The sequence below is a fragment of the Rattus rattus genome, chromosome 10, assembly GCF_011064425.1.
Source record: "Rattus rattus isolate New Zealand chromosome 10, Rrattus_CSIRO_v1, whole genome shotgun sequence".
Lineage (NCBI taxonomy): Eukaryota > Metazoa > Chordata > Mammalia > Rodentia > Muridae > Rattus > Rattus rattus.
Genome location: NC_046163.1, coordinates 3,101,383 through 3,126,575, shown reverse-complemented (window position 1 = coordinate 3,126,575; position 25,193 = coordinate 3,101,383). Strand labels below are relative to the sequence as shown.

The window sequence follows — 25,193 nt, the reverse complement described above, 5'->3', positions numbered from 1 at the left end:
AAGACTGGCCTTCAGCTTATGCTGTCTATTTGGGTGTTGAACTTCAAATGCTCCTCCTCTGCCTCCCAGTAGCTGGGATTACAGGCACGCACCAATAGGCATGGCTGAAATGGTTGGTTTTGTGGCACAAGAACTGAGCCTTGGCAAACTATTAGCTTTTAAAGTTAAGCGTTGTGTAAGGGGAGATCGTTACCATCCTCTCTCTGTCTTTGCCTATACAATGGGAATTTTGTGCATGCATCCCCATCCTTCTTCATATAGCAGGGAGGCAGGTTGGATTTCCCCAGTTGAAAATGTTCTGAAAGCTGAACTGTGAACATCTGATGTACTCAACTGTACTCATGCTGCAGCTTAGACACCGAAAAGAACATGGTGCTAGAGTCATGTGGATGGATTTTCCTTCTATTGCTCCTTTGGTGACTCAGCATGAGTCCCAGAATCCTGGTTCAGGGCCCTCAGTCAAAGCACCTAGCAGTAGTGTTAAAGAGACTGAGATGAAGGTCTCCAGGCAGGGACGGCACTAGGGGAACTAAGACGGCACTGGGAAAGCACACACTTGCTGATGCTCCATGCGCTGATAATTATGTCTTGCCTGGTAGCCTCAGTACCTCAGCATCCTTGAAGGTAGTGGGTCTGAAGATCAGTTGCCTGGCTACCAGAGAAGGCTCAGCAAAGACTTCCCAGGGGAGCAAACAGCTCCTTCCTGAGCAGTGTTGGAAAAGGACCTTAGCTAAATAGACTCATCTCCTGATGCCTGAGAAGAAAGACTCCAGACCAAGTGGACTGGTGCTAGGATGAACTCTCTGCCTCTCTCGGAGATATATGACTGAGTAAGGGCTAGGCAGCCCACAAGGACTGGAGAGGTGTTTGTTCGTGTCTACAAGGACAGGAGTGAAAGGACTCAGCAACCAGAGGGTTAATCCCAGGGTGTGCAAGGATGCCCTCCCTCCTTATACTGCGGCATCTGCTGGGAAGCCACAGGTAATTAGGACAGCTTAGAGGATTTCCTGGGTCAGGAGGTTGGAGGAGGTAGTCTAACTGGGCTCTATCAGACCAAGCTCCCAGGGCCTGAGCTGGCCCCTTCCCCGTTTTTGCTGGGTTAAATGATAGCCCAAAATGAAGGAGCCCAGGCGGCACAAACAGAGGTAGGTGAGGCTACCTACATGCAGCCCTGCTTATAATACATCTCTTTAATAAGCCTAAGGCCAGGTAAGAGGAAAAATGAGAGAAAGAGAGAGAGAGAGAGAGAGAGAGAGAGAGAGAGAGAGAGAGAGAGAGAGAGAGAGAGAGCGCAGAGGCTGGTCCAGGAATTCTGTTCCTGCTGAATCTTCAAGATCAAACAGGAAGCCGGGTGAGAGAGGACAGTAAAATGACAGCTGTAAAGGTTGGCCTGTTAGTTGAGGTTAGCCAGGTGGTTGAGGTTAGCCCAGTTAGGCTAGAGGGCAAGTCTTAGCTTGTGAGACAAGTCAGCTCACCCAGAATTCCCCAGAAAAAGAAAAGAAGCCATGCAGAAACCCTAGGGCTAGTTCTGTCCCCTCTCTCCTCTCCTCCCCACAATGGGTGGGAGCCAAAGAAAGGCATCCTTCTGAGAAGCCCAGCAGAGAAACTCATTCACACCCACACCATGGGGACTCCCTTCCCCAAGTGAGGAAACCAAGGTCATCAGAGACTTCTCTCAACTTGTCACGACATAGGGAAGTCTGGCACAAACCTGAGGTGACACCAGGAGCCGCGTGAACAGCTGAGCTCAGGACACACACACAGCAAAGGTCTCCCACAGACAGGATCAGAACACAATAAACCTGTTCAAGATCAGAAATCTTGCATTTCCATTGCTTCGTGAAGACACCCCAAAAATACCCAGGAAGCCTGAGACAGGTCTAGGTATAGAGGGTTATAGAAAGAAAGCTCTAGACTTGTGGTCTAGGAGGCCACACAGCCTAAATGAGGTCTCGGTCTCTCTCTCCTTTCCTCCCTCCATCCCTCCCTCCCTCCCTCCCCCAGAGAGGGCAGGTGGGGAATGGATGGCTGAAATTGATGATTAACATATAAAAGTTCAGGCTAATGTGATTATGGAAACTAAAAGCTATCCTCAATTATCTGCAGGAAATGTCGGGCCCAGGTTAGCTTCCCTCAGAGCCTAAGCGTATTCCAAGCCAGCCACTTTCAAAGTGGATTCCCAAGTACATAAAAGCATTTGTTTTTGGTCTTAACTGCAGAGAAATTAGGAAGGATAATCTAGGTGCATTTAAAAAATTGCATCAAGTCATTTGTTTCTAAACCGAATGCGAGTTACAGATTATCTGGGGTGGGCTTCCTGGAGTCTGCTGTCCATCTGTTACTCAGGCTGGTAGGAAGCCGCACAGGGACTGGACTTGTGGAAGAGCTTTAGATACTGGTGTTAGGGGAAACCCAGGTGTGCCCTGAAACCAAGTCCACGGGAAATCCTCAGAACAGACCAGAAGACTTTTACCTGCCCACAAACCCCAGTCCTCATTCAGAGGTCTCTGCAGCCACCCCTAAAAGTACCTGAAATTTGCTTGTTTTTAGTCTATTGCTTTGTTTTAAGACAGGAGCTAACTATGTAGCCCCAGTTATCTTGGACCTCACCGTCAGCCTGGCTGACCTCACACTCACTGGTACCTCCCTGACAGATCATTTAGATGAGGCATGTCCAGGACAGTGTCAAGAGCCCCAGGGCACCACACCAATACTCCCGTGAGTCCCAGGACCAGGCCCCATGTTCACCTAAGGACTAAATTTCACTAAAGAAATTGTATCTGCAGCCAGAGAGGGCTACGCTTGGGTCTGAGTCTTTGGCAGCTGCCACATTAGATAACGGATCAGTCATCGTCCCAGGATCAAAGTCGACAGCCCCAGCTTCAGCATGCCCAAGATCTCAAGATCTCCAATGTTCCGTCGGCTCAAGTATCCAATGTTCTAGTCGTTAGAAAGCTCTCTGCCAGCCTGGACAGAAAGTTGCTCCCTGAAAAAGGAGTTCCCAAAGAGCATGTCCAATCTCATTCCTGACAGCAGTCCAGGGCTAACAATGTGCCTGTGCCTGTCTACTGTACCCCTAGGGTTTCCAGTCCCCTCAGGACCTTAGAGCCCAGAACGGCAGAGCCAGGAGGGTCCAGAGACTTCTCTCTGATGTTCCTCACCTTTTCATCTTTGAGTCGCCCTGGAACCTGTGTCTGTTTGGGTTTTGTCTGTTAGATACTTATTTATGTGCATGCGTCTCTGTTGTATGTATGTACACATGTGTGTGCGTACCCACAGAGGCCAGAGAGGTTCCTTTGGTGCCAGAGTCACAAGCGTGTGCGAGTCTCTCTGCATGGGTGCTAAGAAGCAAACTCGTCTTCATGATTGAGCAGCGAGCACTCTTAACTACGGAGCCTTCTCTCCAGCCCTGTTTGTTCTTGAGACAGGGAGGGTCTCACTCTGTAGCCCAGGCTAGACAGAGTTTCACTGTAGATTACAATTCTCCTGCTCCCCCTTCCTGAGAGCTGGTGTTACAGGCTTAACGTGACATCCCTACATTTAAAAATACAAATACGTGGATAACTTTGGTTATTTTACATTTAAAATATGTTGTTTTGGATCAGTTTGGGTTTTTTTATTCTTATGAAGTATTATTTAAATATATTTATTTATAATTATTATACCCATAAAAGCAAACTTTAACTTTTCTTCCATTTAGAACAGGCAAATGCTGTTTTTTTGTTTTTTTTAAGTTTTTTTAGATGTCCGATTACACTAGGCTCAGGGGTTGAACTACATTCTAATAGCTTTATCAGATATTAACAGATAAAAATAACCCAAAGCTTCCTCCCATACCCATATCCGGAAACTCTCACATTTGCAGCTGGGTATGTTTTCAGACATGTTTCTGAAACTGACTGGTGCTGTGTTCACAGCACATCCTTAATAAAGATATTCACTTCCAAGAGATGAAAGTCCACTTTGGACATAACTGTCACCTTCCAAAGTACCGGAAACAGCCTGATGCTAAGGAAGGGACTACTGCCAAATGAGTACCGGATGGTAACCACCGTCAAACATGTTTGTGAAAGGTTTGGTATCAGACTCCTCCTGAACTCCCTGAAACTCCACACAGCAGGGCGCGGCAGGTAAGAAGCCCCCAGGGGTGGATATGCCAGGGACGCCTCAGCTCTGCGCACCCCTTACACCCTCTATGCAGAGTCTCCTCAGGTGAATGAGAAGAGAGACGGCCTAGTGGTTAGGGGCAGACGAGGATCTTCTACAACCAGCTTTGGTTCTCAGCACCACATGACACACACGACACACGTGACGACACACATGTGCACGTGTGTACCTGGTACACAGACATACGTCTATGCAGGCAAAACACTCGTACACATAAGTAAGCAAACAAACAAATAAATTTTAAGGTATTCATTGATTAAGAGCAGAAACGAAATCAAATGCTGCCCCAAGCAATTTGAATGTCCCAGCGCCAGAGTCACACAGGCTGGGAAAGGAGTCTCATTAACTACCATGTCCTTTCTTACTTCACTCAACTTTCTAGAAGAAATTGAGGCCCAGAGAGGACGGTGAGCTGGATGAAGTCACGGCTAAGTCAGCCAGGATTAGTATTGGGTCTTCTGGCTCTGAGTTCTCTCTTCTCAAGATGTCCCTTAAGGAAAGAATGGTCCCATTTCCCATGGGGGGGGGGCAGTGAGACAGTGTCACCAGGTCAGGCAGGAAGAGTGGAGTGTCTGATGCCTATATGTATGCCCTTGGGGTGGGCACACCTCTCTTCCCATAGAAAGCCCTTGGTAAAGGTCTCCTGAGTAAATAAATGAATGTGTGAATGAGTCTCAGGAAAGGACTCATCAGGGGCAGGATCTGGCTCCCGCCCCAGAATCTTGCCATGACTGTGCTTGTCCACTTCCCGGAGTTGAGACAGTTTCCGTTTCAGGGAAGGAGGTCCGCACCTTCAGCTGCTGGCATTTCCAAGAGCAGAGGACCAGAGCATCACAGGGCCAGAGCACAGAGCTGGGAGTCAGGGGACCTGAGCTTGGTCCTCACTCTAGACTTGCAGAGTTGGTGTCACCTGGGAACATTACATGAATGCAGTCTTGTTTTGGGCTCCAACCCTCAGAGACTGGGGTGGACATAATGTGTGCTCCCACAAGCCCCACAGGTGACCTGGATGTAAGCTAGAGCTGCGGGCACAGAGCAGCCTGCCGAGGCATCTCTCGCACAGTTTTGACAGTGTCTGTCGCAGCCTGGACAGTGAGAGGGAGATGTCCTTGACAATAACCAGTATCAGCTGTGACAAGACACATCAGTTCTCCCAGGTACCAAGCACTCACATTAGCACGTCTTGTAAAAGAATAAATAGTTCTGAGGAAGCCGTTATCGGCATCAGAAACAACCAGAGAGTGGGCTGCAGCATCTCGCTTGGGATGCCCACCAAAAGCAGGCCCCAAGGGCAAGCTACAGGCATGACATCAATACAGACATATGTTAGCTCTGGGTTCCAGCATTGTAAAACACAGCAAAGCGACTCACGGCTAAGAACACTGGTGTAAGCCATGCAGGCCAGAGCTGCTCCTGGCTTTGCTCAGTGTCAGCAAGTCCCTTCCTTGTGCTCACTCCCTCTGCTCCCAGACAAAATGAAGGACTTGACCCCAAACTGTCCCCAAGCATCCAGCGAGGCTGGTCTTCCTTCTGTTGGGACTCAGCAGGAAGAAACGAATGTAGGGTAGACCTCTTGTCTGGGAAAGGTTCTTCTCAGGGACCTAAACATTGTAATCATTCTGACTAAGAAGATTTTTAATCCAAGCCCCCATTGCCATTTCCTAGTTGGGCGACATTGGGGGAGAGCCTCTCAAGTCCCCGCACTTCAGTTACGTGATGTGCTACTCAAGGAGGACCGTTGACTACATATCAAAGGTGGAGTGGGGTGAGTTACCTACAGCACAGAGCACGCTGCCTAGCACAGGGGAAGCTCTGAATGCCTGCAGCTGATATCCTCCCGTCTCACCATTACTATGCTGCTGCTCTGAGGTAAAGGCCATGACCTGTCTCTAACCCTGGTGGTCAGACCGAGTCACTGTGGTCAGTATAAACCATACTGAGTTCTCTCAATCTAGGACTCACACTACTGGAGACTACGCTTATCTTTTCAAGAGACTTAACACCTGCCTTTCTCTCTCTTGTACACACACACACACACACACACACACACACACACACACACACACACACAGAGAGAGAGAGAGAGAGAGACAGAGAGACAGAGAGACAGAGAGAGACAGAGAGACAGAGAGACAGACACAGAGAGAGAGACAGACAGAGAGACAGAGAGACAGACAGAGAGACAGACAGAGAGACAGACAGAGAGAGATGGAGAGAGAAATAGAGAGAGAAGCCTTTTACCATTACCACTGAAAATTCTATAGCAAGAGTAGAGCAAGTGCCAACTGCCCAGCTGTGGCTGAATATATAGCTCATAGCAGCTTCCACAGAGGCAACAATGAACAAGCTAGAGATAGCCAGTAGCCAGGAATGAGGCAAGAAAACAATGGGCTCTTCCTAGGCTTGGCTACCAAGTCCCGTGGCTGCTGAGACCAGGCCCTGGGACCCTGCCAGCCCTGGGAGAGTACAGTGCTGGTCACATGGTGTTCTGGGACTTAGTCACTGGAAGAAGTCTGTCATTGGGTGATTGTTCTCCATCCCCCATTTAGAAACACTGGCCCTGCTTCACACTAGACAGACAGACATCCACAGGCAAAATCTGGGCTTGCCTCACCTTGCCTCACATGCTGGGTGTTCAACAGATGATCTGGGCTGTGGGTTTGGCAGCAATTACACCATGGCTTAGTGTACCAACTTGGCGTGGCCTAGGAATAAGATAGCTTTAGCTCACAGGAAATGGCTTACTGTGGGAAGTAGACTCCAAACCCACGTCCTGAAACATTCCTACGTCTGTTTGTCTTTCCTGGGTCATTTTCCTCATCCTCCCTAGGCTCTGTTTAAATTCAGAAGAGCCATTCTGTCTTCCTCCCCATCTTTGGCCCTGTGGGTGTGGCCAGCATGAAGGAAATGTAAGACTTGACTTCTGTAGCCTCGTTGGGAGCAGAGTCAGGGCCCCACCTTTCAAGGTTCCGCTCCAAAGGCCCCTCGGAGTCTTTCTAGAGGCCACCGATCAAAATGTTCCCAGTGGCTGCTAGGCTGCGGGAGTTCTTGGGTGGGGCCCACTCAGTTGCATTACATTTCATTATCTTGCGGAGGGAGCCATCTGTGTGAGCATAAGCGAGAGCCCGAGAAAGCTTCCCCAACTAGGGTACAAAGTTTTTACAAAGTGAGACCTGTCCCCTTGTCTCCTCTGTAATTCTCATGGTGCATACAACTGGACACCTAGCCGAGGCTCAAGGATGTTTTGATTGCCGACCAACGCCACCCTGATGCTCCTATTAAGCTGCAGACAGGAATCCTAACTTTCGAGTGTAAGAGGCCTCATGGCCCTTAGGCACTTTTATCCTAACAACTCCATCCCAGGTTTACCGATGGAAGTACAGAAGATTGAAGTCATTTGCCAAAGGTCACGGTGACTGGAGTCCTGGGTTAGGACCAGACAGTCTGACTCTGAAGCCCCTGCTCCCACACTGCAGGCACTCAAGCTTTTCCTACCGTGAGCTTGGAAAAACAAACCTGGGGAGAAGATTAGGGGAGAAGCAGAGAAGCCGTGTAGAGCCACGTCGAGCCCAGAAATGCACAGAGAAAAGGCGTTAGAAGCATGGGCAAGCCGGCGTATGGGAGGGTGTGAGAGTGCACACTGGATTCGCAAGAAGAAAGCACCGGGAACCGTGGAGGTATTCATCTCACACTCTAGTTTCCTGCAAGCGCATGGGGATTAATTATCTCAGTAAAAATTTCAATAATGAAACTAATAAAAAAAGAGCCACAGTCCCAGCAAGCGAGTGTCTTCTCATCACCGAGGGGTCACTGACCTTCTGGTCTGTCCCAAAATACCAGCATCTGGAGACCCCAAGCGAAGCCAAACAATTGAGGAAGGGAGTTCTAGGGCTTAGGAGCCCCCACCCCAGCTTTTCCTGGTGTCGTCTAAAAGCTCCCTCTTTGTTTTCCAAGGTTCTGGGAACACAAAAGAACCATGGGATCTGTTCAGAGATGATTGTCCCAGTCGGGATTCAGAATGAGGGCAGCCCTGGCCCCCGCCCTGACCCAGTCCCATAGCAGGCCTTCCAAACCTACCCTGGAGGGCCCAGACACAGCACTCACAGCTGTGTGGTCTATCTACCTCCTTGAAGCTCAGTTCCTCCAGGCCAATGTTAGGCACTTCCAGCACCCACGTGTGTGTACCCCTAAATGCCAGGGCAGCCCAACAACACCCCGATGGCCTTAAGGCTTGAGGGCAGCCAGATGGAAGAGGAGCAGCCCTGGGTGTCACCAGTCAAACTCGTCCCAACCCCAGAATACAGTAGGCTCAACGCTGTGTCCCACGATACTGGGGACAGGTGGTACAGGAACAGCGAAGACATTGGTGGCTGGAAAAGTCAGCACCTAAACCTAACCTCCACCATCAAACTGGCCTTCACGTCTTGCATGGAATGAATCGTAGGCAACCAGGCTACGGGTAATGGGGTACCCATTTGTATACCCCAGGCTTACTGGAAAATCTACTTCTGCTGTGGAAAGCTGGCCACATATAATCAGAGAGAGAGAGTTCTAAGGAACAAAAGACTCCGGGGATACCACAGAAATGGAGCTTTAGCCAAATAGCTACCCAAGCAGAACCGCATAACCCTCCATGCTGAAAACCACACAAAACAATTCGCACCAAAACTTCCCTAAGTCCCAGATGACATTCTACAGATCCTGACTGAGGAACCAATATCCAGCACAGAATGTCACAGAATACCCAAGAGAAAAGCCAGCCAAATTAGAAGATAGTCAGAGAACAAATACAGCTCATCGCCCATCCGTGAGGAACGTCAGAGGGATTAAATTAGCCTGAACGTGGGACTCGCCTGATAAGGTCCCTCATTAGATAACTGTCTCAGGCATAAAGGTATAAATGGACCAGCACCTGAACGGGGTTGCGCCTCCCTTACCAGACCATGCACACTGGCCCTCCTGCCCCTTGTACTGACCAGCCTAGCCAAGGTAACTTCTGCTAGGATGTATTCTGTGACATGGGCATCGGCAGGCACCTGAAGCGAGGAGGGTGGGCAACAGGAGAGCAGACATCATGGCCTCCTCTCAGTACTGGAGACGGGTAACCTGTTGGCTTCTACCCAGGGTGAGGCACTGGCGGCACACGGTGGAACAACCTGATGGCATCACATGTGGAAGCCGGGTGGACAAGGGGAAGCCCAGGGGACCGTCTCCCCTTGTCTTTATTACTCTCTTTTACTACCAGAATGAAAAAGAGAAACTAGGCAGACAAAACACATCAGACAGGTTCAGTGGTTCTGTCAAGCAGAGAGGGCTCCCTGGGGCAGCTGGTGTCCCTTGGAGAAGGTACCCCTGTCTGAGGCCTCAGTCTCAGACACTGAAGTCGCTGAGGACTTCGAAGTGGCTTGATAGTACAGCACCAGCCTTGGACGATACCCGTGCTCAGACCCTCACACTCTCAACAGAAGGCTGGACTTCCTGGGGTGCCCAGACCTCATCACTTGCAAGCGACCCTTGGCCAAGGAAGGGACCATTAGCAAGGGCAGAGCTGACAACTGTTATGAAATACAATGTGTCGAGATGGGTCCATGAGATGAGCTATGATTACGGGACATTCAAATGAGAAAGACCCAGATCCACCCCATCTCTGACACAAGTGTGCAATGCCTGGGTCTAATAGGGATACAGCATCTAGTTCAAGGGTTGTCACTCAGTAAAATGACACGCGCACTTAAATGGGTCTCTAAAGTGGGCGCTGGTAGCTCCATTCTTTACCCGAGAGAATTAAAGCCAGAGAGCATCAAATTGCTTGTCCTACACATTAGCTGGGACGGTCAGGTCCCTACTGCCAGTCTACATGGGAATCATCCCCACCCACTCACAGTTCCTGGCCTTGCTCTTTCAAAGAGCTGAGTTAGCCTGCTCTAAACAACCAGCAACAAAAACCAGAGCCACCAGTCCACATGGGCCGTGGCGCTAAGTGACAGGGCATAAGTATGACAAAACCAGCTGAGCTAGGTTCTTGTGTTGACCGTGAACTCCTGTGGTCCAAGCACTAGCCACATGCTGCAGGATACAGTGTCCTGGGTCAAGGAAGAGAGAGGCAGACACAAAATAAAGAAGAAACGCAACCAGCAAAGTGAGTTGTATAATACTCTATCCTGGAGGGCCTGCATACACACCAGAGCATGGCTGGTCTAGCCTGCAGACCTTGGGAGTGATGAGGTGGGGTGAGCCTCTGAGTCAAGGTCTTGTTGATGCACAAACTCAGAAGATATATTCTTCCATCTTGGCAGGATTCTGTTTGGCTTACAGACCCCTCAGACCCAGTCCAGATCTGCTGCTCCTGAGTCTGTGTTCTAACAGGATTCCAGGTATGTGGAGGTCTGAGGAGCACAGTGGGGGAGCACAGTGAGGAGACCCCTCTCCAGCAGCCAACAGAGAATCCCTCCCCAGTTGCAGCTGAGAAATGCAGTCCACCTTCTCCTTAGTAACCAGAGAAGGGGTCTGGGGTGACCTTTAGGGACTATATCTCCTGTCTCCTCCAGCAATACACCTGGGCCTGAATCTGGGAACTCCGTGTATTAGAACTGTGAGAATCTCAACACACCCTCTGAGGCCAAGAGGGACCTACCGGCCTGTCGCCGTTTTAGACGTGAGAAACAAAGGGAGCTCCCCGCTTGCACACCGTCCTCCTTCCCACCGTCCCCTCTAAGCCCCCTCCAAAGCTCTCTGCATGGAAGAGGGGAGCTCAGGATAGCACTGCCTTGCTTCACCCCCCGTAAGAGAGACCAAGCTCCCTGATCGCCCATAAAGACAGCACTGTGGATTCAGGCATGGAGCTGGCTGGTACCAGCTACGCTCGTGAAGGAGGGAATCCTCTGAGATGGCCAGACAGAGACACATACATCATCCACCCTCCAGCATCCTGCACTCCAGCCCCCATCCGTCTCCAGGCTAGCACGTCTGTCTTTGTTTCTATCTGTGTGTGTGTGTGTGTGTGTGTGTCATTTCTCACACGTGCCCGCCTTTGCATTCCCATGAGACCGGGAACAACCATACCCTGCTCCTCTTTTGTCACGGCCCACAGTACCAAGCATGGTGACTTACCCCGGCAGAGGCTCAATAAATACCATTTGTATTCTCGCGTACGCTCTTTCAAGGGGTCGGAGCCCTCGCTCCAGACTAACAAAGAGCTACTCACGAGCATTTATTAAGGGTGGCTCCCAGCACACTGGGGTTCTGTAGGAGAAATATACAACCATAAGGTATCCCTTGAAAAGATGTGCACTCTGGTGTGAGAAATCACTAGCACAGGGCAAGCCTAAGACCAGTGACCCAGGGCTATCATCAGGCAGGCACATCTTACCACAGATGAGACAGGCAGTCTGACGGCTATCAAGAAGCAAGCTTCTGCTTTAGCCCTTGACCTACCTATTGCTTGATGCTGCTTTTCCCGTTCACCCTCCCCACCCCTCAAGCCATGCCTACTGCAGCCTCTGAACCGGATGAGAATAAAGATTCCCAGAATTAGAATCAGGGTTCGGTCAAAGACAGACCCTTGCCTACCTAGTAGGTGCCAGCATCACTTCACCTGTGTGAGCTAATCCCTGGGGCCAGGGCTATACACACGGCCACACTTGCTCATTCAAAGCTCCAGAAAAATCTTGAACTGGGCCTTGGACATTTAGTCAGAATTAAGGCACTCTCCCTCTGCAGCAGAGGAGAGCGGGGTAAGGGGTAAGCTGGCTCCCATTGTACAACAAGACAGGTTGGGGATGGCAGGACAAGGCAGCCACAAACTTCTGTGGGCTTCTGTATGAAGCCCTCTCCAGCAGTGCCAAGCTCACCTTCATTCAAATATCTGCTTTGCTCTGTGCCCTAGAGATTATGGTATGTGGGGCCAAAAGCACGGGTAGTTGGCCTTGACCAAGGATTCTGACTGCACATGAAGCCGTAAAGTCTAGAATACTGGCTGCTACCCACGTGTGGTGACTTAAATTTGACCCGATTCAAAATTCAAGTCAACCTTTTTTTTTAAAATTACACATTGTGGGGGAAATGCATGTGTCATAGCACATGTGTAGCACTCAGAGGACATGTGGATCCCCGGAACTGAACTCAGGTCATCAGACTTGGAGGCAAGCACCTTTAACCAGTTCTCCCACCTCCAAAATTTAAATCGGGAACACACCTGTAAACCCAGATTTTAAGAGACATAAGGTGAAGATCGTAAGTTCAAAGCAGGCTGGGCTACATGAGACCCCGCCTTAAAAGAAAAAAAAATTTTATTCCAACCTTCAGTCGCGTGAGCCATTGTTCAAGTTCTTAGCAGCCACTCAGAACCAACAGCCACTATTTTGTGTGGTACAGATACAGGGCACTTCTAGCAGGAGTGTGAATAGAAAGTTCTGCTTTTAGCAAGCGCGTGTGTATGGTCTTAGGAAACTCCTGTTTTCTCCAGGTCTGCAGGAGGGATGTCGGGTGCTCTGGAAGAAACTGAGGCAAGGCGGTACGCTTTTCCAGGGGTCTCTCACACGGAGACTTTGAACTGAACCTTGCAGGCTCCCATTTGGGTGACCTTAACACACACACACACACACATACACACACACACACACTTACACACACAGTCACTCACACTCACACACTTACACACACAGTCGTTTACACTCACACACACTTACACACACAGTCACTCACACTCACACACTTACACACAGTCATTTACACTCACACACACTCACACTCATATACACACACACAAGCACACACACACTCACGCACACACACTCACACTCAACACACATTCACTCACACACACACTCACTCACACACACAGAGTCACTCACACACACTCACACTCGCACACACGCACACACTCACACTCACACACGCACACACTCACACTCACACACGCACACACACAGTCATTCACACTCACACACAGTCACACACACACTCACACACACGTACACATACACACACACACACACACACTCACACTCATACACACACATACACTCACACACACACAAACACACTCACACACACACACACACACACACACACACACACACACCTGTACCCTCAACGTGTTCTTCAAGGGACCCATCCCTTTGCTTTCCTCACAAGGATTGAGGAGTTAGATACTGTGACCAGCTGACTAACAAAAAGACTCACCCCCTGCCTTGCTCTAGTTGGTCTCACTTGCTGGATGCTTTAGGCGCGACTCTAAGCATTCTTTACTTTAAGCAAGCTTTGCTTTCACCTGGCCTCACGCAGGAGGAGAAAATATGAACCTCACGTCAGCACTGCGGACAGCGACAAGTTCCTCTGGGCAGTCCAGAAAGTTTCAGCACTTCTCCCAACAGCTTTGCAGGGGGAAGTGCCCACCAGAAACCACTAGAGGTGTGTGGGGGTGTGGGTGGGTTGTGGGTGTGTGTGCATGTGTGTTTCCTGCCCAGTCCTCACACCTGACAGCCTTGCTGTCTTGAAAGCAGGAACCAGTTCAGTTAGGAAGCTTCAAAAGCTATTCCCCCACAAGGTCTAAAGGGAACTAAAAGGGAAGTTTCATGCCCGTGTGGTCCTAGCTGTACATTCTGCTGCCCCAGGGTCCAGTTCATCATGACGGCCACAGAACTGCTTCCTCCCACGATTAAGACTTTTCCCTCTTTCCCTAAAAGAGCCACTGCCCAACCACTGCCTCTCAAGAGACCCAAGGCTGGAGGTTAAGAGCACTGACTGCTCTTCCAGAGGTCCTGAGTTCAATTCCCAGCAGCCACATGGTGGCTCACAACCATTGGTAATGAGATCCGATGCCCTCTTCTGGTGTCTCTGAAGATAGCAACAATATACAAAATAAATAAATCTTTAGAGAGAGAGAGAGAGAGAGAGAGAGAGAGAGAGAGAGAGAGAGAGACCCAAGACAGCCACACCACTCTTTAAAACCTTCCCCATGGGCTGTAGTTTGCATTGATCTCCTCCTTCTCTGATATCCCAAAGCACACCTAGTTTGCATGGTGCTTTAGGGCCCTAATTACACCACATCACCAGGGAGAGGCCAGGGCTGGATTATTCAGAGAATCCTGAGTAAATTCCCAACTCGGGTTTCAAAGGCTTCAGTTCCACTCAGTCTGTGATGGGAACTGGAAAGAGATCTGGTTTCTGCCCTTTCTTATTCTGGTGTAGGAAAACTGCTTATAACCTCAGAGGCATTTCCACCACCAACATGAAAAGATACCCTCACACAGTGGGTTCTCCAGCAACGGCCTGGAAGCAATGTCTGGAACACAGACTTCCGTCACCCAAGTGGATGAGCAGCCTGGAGCACAGTACTGACCCCACTGCTGACTGTGCAGAAGCCAGACAGACAATAACCCGAAGCCTAAAGCTCGATGCCCCAACCAAGCCGGTTGGTCTCCTAAGCCAATGCATTGCAAGAGTGAGGGGGGAAGCTAGCTTCAGACTTCGGCTCGACTGTCTGGTCCCTGTCAGAATGAGAGTTCTGATGCCTCCCCTGTTTATGCCCTATTCTGAGAATACTCACCTTTTCTGTCTGCACACAGTGAGATACGGGGCGATCATTTTCCACCTGCACAAAGGGAAGCTGCCGGGAATTTTTAATGGCACTTCCACCGCAGATGAAGATCAAACTAGAAGAGGAATCCAGCTGGAAAAATTCCATCAACATAAGAGCACGCGTGCACATGCGCGCACACACACACACACAAACGTGTCCGCAACCTTACAGAACTAGTAACAAAAGAGAGATGAGTTCTAAAACCCACTGAACTCAGTACTGGAAATTCCCATTAAATATTTGGGTTTTGGCTTTTGTTTGTTTTTTTAATTGCTGCTGGAGTCAACTGGCTGGCATCAGTAAAAGATGGGGAATTCTCATGACTGGGGAAAGTCCTCAGAATTGGTCTGCCAGCCATTCACTCTCATCCTGGAAAAAATCAAAAGATCTGGGGGCCAAACTTAGCATCTGGTGAGCCCATCCCAGCTGGCCTGATCTGCATCCAGCAAAGTTTGTTTAACACACGAAGCCAGAACTTTGCCATCCCAGGGGGGCTTGCCTGGGATAGCCATGTTAAGTGCTCAGAGAAGCAAGGCGGGAAGACCCCACTATGGCCAGGGAAGAGGAAGAAAGAGTCCCATATTTGGGGTACTTGTTTTTCTCCTAACAGCCCTGGTCAGTGAATTTTCAGTTTCCTTTCCCACAGCAGATACTTCATCTCAGAGGATAAAGACCAGAGCCGTAATCCATAAACGGTATAGCACGCACTGTCTGAAACTGGCGAATGTCCTTTATATCTGAGCACACGGACAGGGTCTTAAAAGCTTCAGTGTTGCTGTAGGGAGATGGCATGCCCCTGACCCAACAGAGAAAAAAGCCAGGCGCTACTGCTAAGAACGGCCACAATCTCATTTCAGGGCAGACCTAGGCAGGAAACTGAGGATGTGGTGCTGGGTGGGGCAGGTAGACCACATGGAGGGTAGTAGCCCTCCGCGTGCAGCCTTCCTCCAACTGCAGGTGCCCAGGACTTACCGGAAGACCAACAGAGACACCCTCCCTTCCAACCCCAGAGCTAATCTGGGGCTTTTATCTCGTTAACTTTGTTTATGGTGATCCTGTAAGAGGTTCTGAAGTCCTCCAAGCCCCTCTCTAATTAAATTCATTACAACAGATTGGGGCTTTCTTTCTGGGTCTCAGAAAAATTAACAACACAATTAGCATCATAATGATGAGAGAGAGGGGTTGCCAGGGAGGGGGAGGGGCTGAGGGGGGAGGGAGGGAGGACAGGAGCAGGTGAGGGAAGAGAGGCAGCTGCTTCTCTGAGGAGGGAGCTGCAGGAGGAGAGAGGATGACCCCTCGGTGCCCCCTGAGCACTCCAGTTCTTTTCTTTTGAGAGAGTCAAGACAGCAAGAAATTAATCAATGACACAAATCCCAGAGATGAGGATTCACAGAAACCTTCCAATTTGACAAGAGAAAGAAACACAGTTAAGTCCTGTCAGTAATAGGACCAGAGGCCCAAATAATGTCTCCTTCCTGCCAGCCTCTCTCTCTCTCTCTCTCTCTCTCTCTCTCTCTCTCTCTCTCTCTCTCTCTCTGTGTGTGTGTGTGTGTGTGTGTGTGTGTGTGTGTGTGTGTGTGTGTGTGCCATAAGGGGTGGGGCCCGGGGAAGGGGGAAACAGACAAGGTGAGGCAGAGAACCAGAAGCTGCCAAGTGTTTGCTTCTCCCTCGGATGGGTCTCCCGTGTGACCTCCAAGGCTGAGCAGTTTCTATCCTACCATGTCATCTCCCTAAAATCCCCTGATGCCCCTTCAGCCTGAGCTGACTGAGAGATCACAACTTCCTCAGAAACATGACAGTCTAAGTCTGAGCACAGTGTTGCTCACGAGGTGTTTCCTGTGCCTTCCATTTCTATGTCTTTCAGGAAACAGGAGGTACCCGACATGCACTCTGAGCCACTCTGGTGCAGCGCCCATTCCTTTCACTTCTGTACTGTTCTACCAGAGTTTGGAAGCGCAGGCTCACATGTAAAAGAGATGCACAGCTTTAGCGTCAAACATAAAGGTCTAAAGTCCAGCTCTGCAAACTCACCCACTCCATGATCTTGAGCCAGCAACCACCTCTGAGGAGTCTGTTGTTATCTGTAAAACTGAGTCCTGAAAACACCTGTTTTTGCGCATTTTTATGAGGATCACGTGAGAGGGTACAGATAAAGCACACAGTAGGGCACCTAATACACAGTAAGCCTTCAACAACGAAGACTCCTACACTGTGCTGCTTATGTTTCTTGGCTGACCCCAAGAGAGCGGCTCCAGAGTTCTCAAACTGGCTGGACGGTCTGGCAGATGCCCTGGATCAGCAACACTGAGAAAGTGCCTACTTAAGCTCTCAGGGCAGCCATTGGCTTCCGGGCTCCCCTGATGTCCCAGAAACCAAGCCATAAGCATTCAACCTGTGCCCTGCTGCAAGGCCTAGCTAGGCCTTCTCTGGTCAGTGAGTCAGTGAGTTCTCTCTGGTCAGTGCTCAAAGGCTTGCCATCAAACTCCTCTAGCCAAAGCAGGCAAACTATCTAGTCAAAGAGTTTTGCTGTCACTGTAGGTTCTCCGTCGACTGGGACCCCTCAGTCAGGCTCCTAGAATAGCAAGAACTCTTCGACCTTTGTTACGTACGGCATTTCTTCCGTGACGTTTTGGGATAATTCCACTTCTTTCCAATGCATCACACAATATCTTGCACAGGTCCTGACACAGCTCAAAGCTCAGGACACTCAATGTGTGGGAACAAGAGAGGCTACCCTCATGGATAAAAGTGTGTCTCTGCTCTGGCTCTTTTACCAGTGCATCTATGGAGGCTGGAGATAGCCTGATCAACTGCATAACTTCTAAGGATTTCCCCCTGTTCCTCTTCAACCTCCTCCCAGATGGACATATGTGATGACTCCTGCCTGATTCTGACCTCCTATGTACCCACAAGACCCTCCCCATGCACGCAGCAGTGCTCACTGTGCTTCCTTGCCGTCTGAGCATGACTGTGTGCAAAACTCACTATTCCTCCAACAGACTGGGAACTCCCTGAGGACACCCAGGCCTCGCCTTTGAGTGGCTCTGACATCTCAAGCCCTTACGGACCATACTTTGCCCCTAGAATACATGTTCATGGGAAATGGGATTAGGAATGCTAAGTAGCCCCCACCTTGCCCCAGAGCTCCCTATGGATGCTTCTCTGTCAAACTGCAGGGTTCAGCTGCACACAGCACAACCAAGTTCTGGCTGCTTAGGCTGAGGGACTGATAGCACCTTGAATCTCACCTCCACCCCCAGCCTTTCCCAGGCAGCCAGCAGCGTCAAGATCAGCTCTGAGCTACCATTCCAGATGGTTGTGGGCAAGAGGGACCGGTACCAGTGGGATTTGGGATCCTGTCTGCCCAGTCTCACTCAGGCGTATCTGTGTGTATCTCCCTCTTCCATTACACCAGAGCTCTGAAAAGACGAAGCTCTGTCCTTGCTTTCCCTCTCTGATCTCAGTGGCAGCATTCGCAGGGCTTAATGAGCATCTGAGGCAGGAGTAAAGATGAACCCAGTCTTGCTTTGTTTCCTTCCTTCACCCTCCATGGCCTCCCTCCAATCAAACACAGTAAGGCCAGGACCATTCTGCCCCTTCCCTCCTGACTCCCTAAGGACTTCTGTTTCTAAGGACAGAGGGAAATGCACACAACTGTTGGATGGCTTCAGAGATTTCCACACCTCTGTCATCCGGAGCAGCCTGGGAGAGAATTATGGGGCCGGAAGTGAGGAGCAAACTGCGACAGATGCTTGGAGAAATCCTGTCCCAGAGTCACCGCAAAAACAAGACCCTCCTGAGATCTGCCCCACCTCAAAGCCAAAACTCAGATCTCGGCCCCCACCCCTGCCCCCCTCAACGTGCCATGAAAGGACCAGTGGCTGTAAGCAGAGCCTGCCCCAGTCCACAGGGAGCCACTCCTGCATCCAGCTCCACCTGAGCCAGCCAGTGAAGTAGAATTCGCAGGTCCTGCCCCTGCTCTCCGGGGAGCTGGCTCTGCTGTTGGCGTGCCTGGATTTAACTCTCTGTAGCTTTTCTGCTGCCAAACAAGGGGGCAACGGCTGAGATTCGTGGCAGAAAACTGGGAAAGATGTAGGCTGTTATCAGAAGCCCCATTTAACCTGAGCCCCAATCAAGCACTTCAACGTCAGAGCCTTGATCCAATCAGCTCCCGACAACAGCTGCAGGTGATGCTTCTCTGATACCAGGAAAAGCTGGCAGACCGGAGGCCCTGATGCCAGGAGACGCTTCCTGCCCTGCCCCCATAGGCGACGGGGAGGGGACAGAGAAGGGTGACAAAGCCGGCATAGCCAGTCGCCCAGCAGCATGTGTCCTGGACAGACACAGTCTGAAGGCCATACAGAATTAACCACATCCCACGTCTCAGTCAGCTCTGTCCAGCCCCTCAGTGCCCAAAGCAAGAGCCTCTGGGGGGAAACAGTCAGGGCCAGACTACAGTTTGTACCTAACCTCCCCTGTTAAGTCAAGGATTTTAGAGGAGTCTCTGAGACAGGAGACTGGGAAGCCAGCCCCTATTTCACAAAAGGCAAATATAATTTCTTGGGTTTCGTCTCTTTTCTCAGTAATACCATATCTCTCTCTCTCTCTCTCTCTCTCTCTCTCTCTCTCTCTCTCTCTCTCTCTCTCACACACACACACACACACACACACACACACACATACACACACACACCCCTTCAGCCTAATCCAAAGACTAAGGGTAGATAATTGTCTCCTCTGAAAAACCAGCTTAGCCAAGACAAAAGGTAAAGTGTACTGGACAGGAAGGTGATCCCTCCTCCTCTCATCTGCCTCCTGCATGCAGTTCCACCTGATCCAGCATCCTTGGTCAAAGGGGAGGACTGAGCTCTGCTCCTTTGCTCTGGCTGCCCCCACAGCCTCGCCTGGTAGGACCCTAGTCCCCAGGGTCTTCTTTGCTCCACCCCCCACCCCAGCAGCTTCTACAGAGGCTTACGTTCTGTGGGATCTGAACCTGCTGTGTCTCTGCCCCTATCCAAACCACACATTTCCTGTGCACCCAGGTCTCAAAGCCTGTGGCCTGCCCTTGCCTTACTGGAGATTGGATCTGGGCCCAGCAGGGCTCACCTCAGTTCCAAGGTTAGAGGAGACACATCAGGGCCCTATCAGGAAAACAGAAAGGGAAGAAGGGGAATATTGTCATCCTTTCTTCTAGAGCTAGAGGAGGTACACACACACACACACACACACCATATACATACTCATACACATAACACACATACATGCTCACACACAACACACACTCATACACAATACATACATTCATACACAACACACACTCATACACAACACACACATTCATGCACAACACACATATACACACACTCATACACAACACACACTCATACACTCACACATGCGCGTGCACAACTCAGCCAGTAAGCCAAGGGAGGAACAAATAGCAGACCTTGGCTCAGGGAGTGAGGGGACTGTTGTGGGACCAGAGTCTCCGTGATTCAGCACTCTGACCACTCCCAGCCCTGTTGTGGGCCACACTCATGACCACTTCTGGATGCCAGAGTGCTGGCTTGAAAGCTGAGGAAGAGTTGTTGCTAAGACCCCCTACTCTCAGGCCCTCCAGCAAGGTTTCTCTGCCAGGCCTTTGCAGTCTAGGACTCGGGACAAGTCCCAGGAGCTTGAGGGCCATTCCCTTGGACCTGCCTCTTTCCCCAGCCTCATGCCTTTCCAGAGCCCATCTAGGAAGCAAATACGAACAGTTCCATGAGAGGAGAGGAGTGGACCACACAGAGGCCTACAAACCCGAGTATCTCTCTCTGACAGCTATGAACAGGCTCAAACATGCAGCAGAGGGCTTTAGGGGGGTTGAATCCACAACAGTCAACACCGGCCCCGCAGAGCCCTAGGCCTCTGTGGCAGAGTAGGACGATGCATGGGTGGATAGACTGAGTCGGAACCCAGTCAGCACAGTCTCTACACCACCACGAAGGGCAGGCGGGGAAGGTGATGAGCAGTAGGCCGGCTAGGAACCAAGGAGAGAAGAGAAGCTGTTCCAGGGGGAGTGTGCGGGATGAGCAAACAAGGAAGCCAATGAGAAGGGGTTGGGATGGGGTATGAAGATGGGGACCGTGGAGGATAAACTGGAAAGGAGCTAATGGAGACCAGCACTACGCAGGGCCGCCGGGTCCAGAGAGAAAAAAGGGTGAGGGAGGGCAAAGAGAGGGGCCACGGGAGAGGCAGTCAAACATAGGTGGAGTGGAGAACTGAAAAGTGAGGTGTGCAGAGAGGAAACACAGGGGCCGGCAGGACCCAATTGGTGAGGCTGAGACAGAGAGAAGGAGAGAACGAGCGAGGGAGAGGGATGGAATATGGGATGTTGCCAGCCGAATCTGAAAGGGTATTGGGGTGGAAAGGACTGAGAGCTGGAGAGGGAGACATTGCCAGAAACCGGTGGGTTTCGGGCAGGTGGCAGTGTAGAGAGAAAAAGGCACAGGGATGTGGATGGAGGGGGATGGGACAGGTCGGGGGATGCAGATGGACTGAATAGGGCGGTATCGAAGGGGGTGCCGCTGGTTGGGCCTCCGCGATCGGGTTCTGCTACCCTACCGGGTGCCCGCGCTCACCTTACCTCCAGGAGCTCCAGCTCCAGCCCTGGGCGCAGTCCCAGATGTCTGCTCCCGGCGCCGCCACTTCGCCCGCGTCCCCTGCAGCAGCTCTCGCCGCCAGCCGCCGCATTAGGGCAGAGACTAGCCCGTGCGCGCCCCCGGGCGGCCAGCGCGTCCCCGACGGCCTGCGTGCTCGCCCCCGAACCCCTCCCTGCGTACAAGTTGCGGGGACCAGGACCCAGAAGCACGGAAGGATGCTCAGGTGCCACAGTCCACCCAACGCGCCTAAGGATCAAGTTGCAGAGCCAGAGGCTGGGAACCCTATTTTCTTCCTTGATTTTGGATGCTCCTTCAGGAGAGTGGCTCTCAGTGCCATAGGACCGGGAACCAGAACTGTTGCGGGTCTGTCCTGTAAATAACCCCATTATGAGTTCTTAGGGGCAGGAATTTGTCCACAGCTTTGGAAAGCCTAGTTCAGCAATGCTTATGGCCAATCCTCAAAAAACCTCCATTGAGTTGTCCATCCGAAGCTAACAAGGAAATAAACTTGAGGAGTTTGCAGGCGGGTCTTGTTTTAAAACTGTGAGAATTGTGCTGCCCTGGGGGAGACTCGGGGCACTGTCCCAGACTTGAGTAGAAAAACCTTGAACTTGGAGACCACACATCCAAATGTTAGCCCTGTCTCAGTGACTGAGCCGGTATGGGCATGCAAAGTGGGCTGTGTCTTTGCTAAAATATCTCCCCCTTGGTAGACCTCAGCTAATGTGCACAAAGACCTGTGCCCTTGGAAGCTTCTAATTCAGCTCCCTGCCCAAAACTACAACCCCACTAGGCAGCACCACTCTGAGACTTCTTATATGCTCACACCCAGGTATCACCTCCACTTAGACCCGAACCCGCCTGCCAGCCTCAGCACCCCCCCCCGCCCACCTTCACCCCACCTCTGCCTGTGAGCACAGGAAAAGAGAAGATAGAGATCCCCCTCCTTCCCCTCACATGGCCTGTGCTCAGTAAAGGCTCATCTGCCCACTGACAAAATGGCCTCTCTTCAGCTAGGGGCTTCCAACCCAATAGCTGCAGATGGGAGGCAAAGACTACCTCAGCAGGCAGAGAGGGAGGCCAGTTTTGAAAGCCTGGAAGCAAGCTTGCCCCGAGGCGTCAGAATCCTGGGCAATTTTTCTTTCAAGGTTCCTACAGATACAAAACATCAAGTCACTCAAAACCAACTTCAGCATGACTCTGGTGTTAGTCCTGAGAATGAGACTTCACCCCACCAGAACCAGGTGATACCAAGGAGCTAGTCAACCCAACCAGAGGGACAGGGGAATCAAGGTCTGGAAAACTCAGAAGAGGAAAGTGTGGGTGCTGTTCCTGGACGGTGCTAAGTCCCAGACACTTGACAGACTCTTAGAAGACTTAGAGGAAGGCTCAGGTCTGTGTGTAGGCAAGGGCTCCCTGACACCCCCTGTGATGGTTTACATATGATTGGCCCAGGGAGTGGCACTATTAGATTGGCCCAGGTGTGGCCTTGTTGGAGGAAGTGTGTCACTGTGGGGTAGGCTTGGAGACCCTCCTCCTAGCTGCCTGAGGATGTTCAGTCTGTTCCTGGCTTCCTTTGGGTGAAGATGTAGAACTCAGCTCCTCCTGCACCATGCCTGCCTGGATGCTGCCATGCTCCCACCTTGATGATAATGGACTGAACCTCTGAACCTGTAGGCCAGCCCATATTAAATGTTGTCCTTTATAAAACTTACATTGGTCCTGGTGTCTGTCCACAGCAATAAGACCCTAACTAAGACACCCCCCTTTACTAAAAGCATCCAGTGGTGGTCCAGGGAATAAAGAATTCTCCCATCCTAAGAAGCCAGTTCCCTGCATCTTACTGTGTGGATCCCCATAGCAGCAAGGGACAGCTGTCTTCTGTGGTGCATAGTGACTGTGGTGTCTACTCTAGAGGCACTTGCTCCAAGTGTCATCCTCACTGTATCAGGAAAAAAAAGAGCAATTGCTTTTTTTTTATTGTTTTTGTAAAAATTTAATTATTTTATTTCATATGTAGAGTTGTTTTGCCAGCATGTGCAGTGCACCAAGTGAGTACAGTACCCAAGCAGATCAAAACAGTCTCTCTCTCTCTCTCTCTCTCTCTCTCTCTCTCTCTCTCTCTCTCTCTCTCATCTACAAACAGCACTCTTCCACAGACTTTCAAGGAGGAATGGGGACACAGGCAGCTTTGTCCATTATTGATGGAGAATTAACTTGGGACAGCCTTTGGGAAACCAATTTGGCAGGATCACTGAGACTCTAAATGCCCCTGCCATCAGCACCATTTTTAAGAATCTGGTTGGAGAGATGGCTCAGAAGTTAAAAGCTCTTCCTGCTCTTGTAGAGGACCAGAGTTCAATTTCCAGCACCTCTGTCAGGAGTCTCACAATCACCTGTAACTTCAACCCCAAGGCATCTGACACTTCTGGCATCTGTGGGCACTTGTGAGTGTGCATGCACACACATGTGTGCACGCACACACAAACACACGTGTGCACAGTCACAACACACACCAACACATACACTCACACACAATTGCACTCACACACAAACACATACACTCATATACACACATACTCATGCCACACACTCACACCACACACACACACACACTCACACACAAACACTAACGGCAATTTAAAATAATACAAATAAATCTTTAGAAAGATAATCTAGCCTGCAGAAACGTGGGCACAAGCTACGGAGGTGTGCAAATGCCGAGGCCCTGAGTGTGATCATAGGAACATAGTGACTTGACCGTGATAACTCATGCAGAGGGAGGGAGAGCCCACAACACTGATCTTGTCAAAAGAACACCCAGTTATAGCATGTAGACTGTTTTCTCTTGCTGGTAGAAAATCAAAGCAAACTGGGACAAGGATAGGAACGAGAGGAAGTGATGACGACCTGGTCCAGATTAGGAGACTAGGTCAGGGTTATAAGGGGCCCAGAGGGACCCAATCTTTGCTGAAGCCTTTCATATACCAAGTCTTTTATCACTTATGGTGTGACAGATTGTTTTACCCACTCAGTAATGAGGGAAGAGGCCTGAATGGCTCTTGGGAGCTGCTGCAGGGGAGGGTGAGGCAGAGGATTGACCTGAAGGCCCTTGCCTTGTTTGCTCTTGGTTTCTGACCTTAGACCACCAGAGTGCCCTCCTTGCCTTATAGACTACAGGTATCTCCTGGGCATCTTGGACCATACAGTGTGTGTTAGCAACTGAAGCCTGAAGGGGTCCAGCTTTGCCTTCCGCAGGCCAGCATCATCACCATACTCCCTGCCCCTGGCAACAAAACAAAGTGAGAGAGTCCCACAAGGACTCTGACAGCCCAGCTGCTAAGGCCCCTGCACCCCACACAGTGTCCCGGGACAAGTCAGAGCTGTCCCGACTTCCACTGAGACGGGATGGCTGGATATAGCTCTGGGCCCCACCCCTGCTAAGGGCAGCCATGTTGCTTAGCTCATGAGTCACTTGCCAAGCATATGCCTCAGGCTTTCGGAGGCAGAGTCTTCTCCACAAGTGTGGAGTAGGTGAAATATCATTCCTGCTGGGGCCAGGCAGTGAAGGGAGGCGGTGAGGTGGGAGGAAAGGGAAAGAAAGGGGAGGGTAATGGAGGGAAGGGAGAAGAGTGGAGGAGAAGGCAGTGAACATGAGAAACTCAGAACCGCCTTCCCTGCCCTGCTCTGGCCTATGCCCCTGTTTCTAGGGCAACAACACACTGTGAGGAACTGCCCTGCATCTCTGAGTGGGCATAGCTGCACTGTGAGAGACCGTCCTCACAACTGTCCAGCATAAGGGC

At 50.7% G+C, this 25,193-nt stretch overlaps 1 protein-coding gene across 1 annotated transcript in view; it reads right to left on the bottom strand.

Moving 5' to 3' along the window:
- Nfasc (neurofascin) overlaps positions 1-21,682 on the bottom strand; it is a 178,838-nt gene extending 157,156 nt beyond the window's left edge. Inside the window, exon 1 of the mRNA XM_032915297.1 lies at positions 21,375-21,682. Within this exon, the coding sequence (XP_032771188.1) occupies positions 21,375-21,481 (107 nt within the window). The 5' untranslated portion in view covers positions 21,482-21,682. The remainder of the gene's footprint in view (positions 1-21,374) is intronic.
- Positions 21,683-25,193: the final 3,511 nt, after the last annotated feature.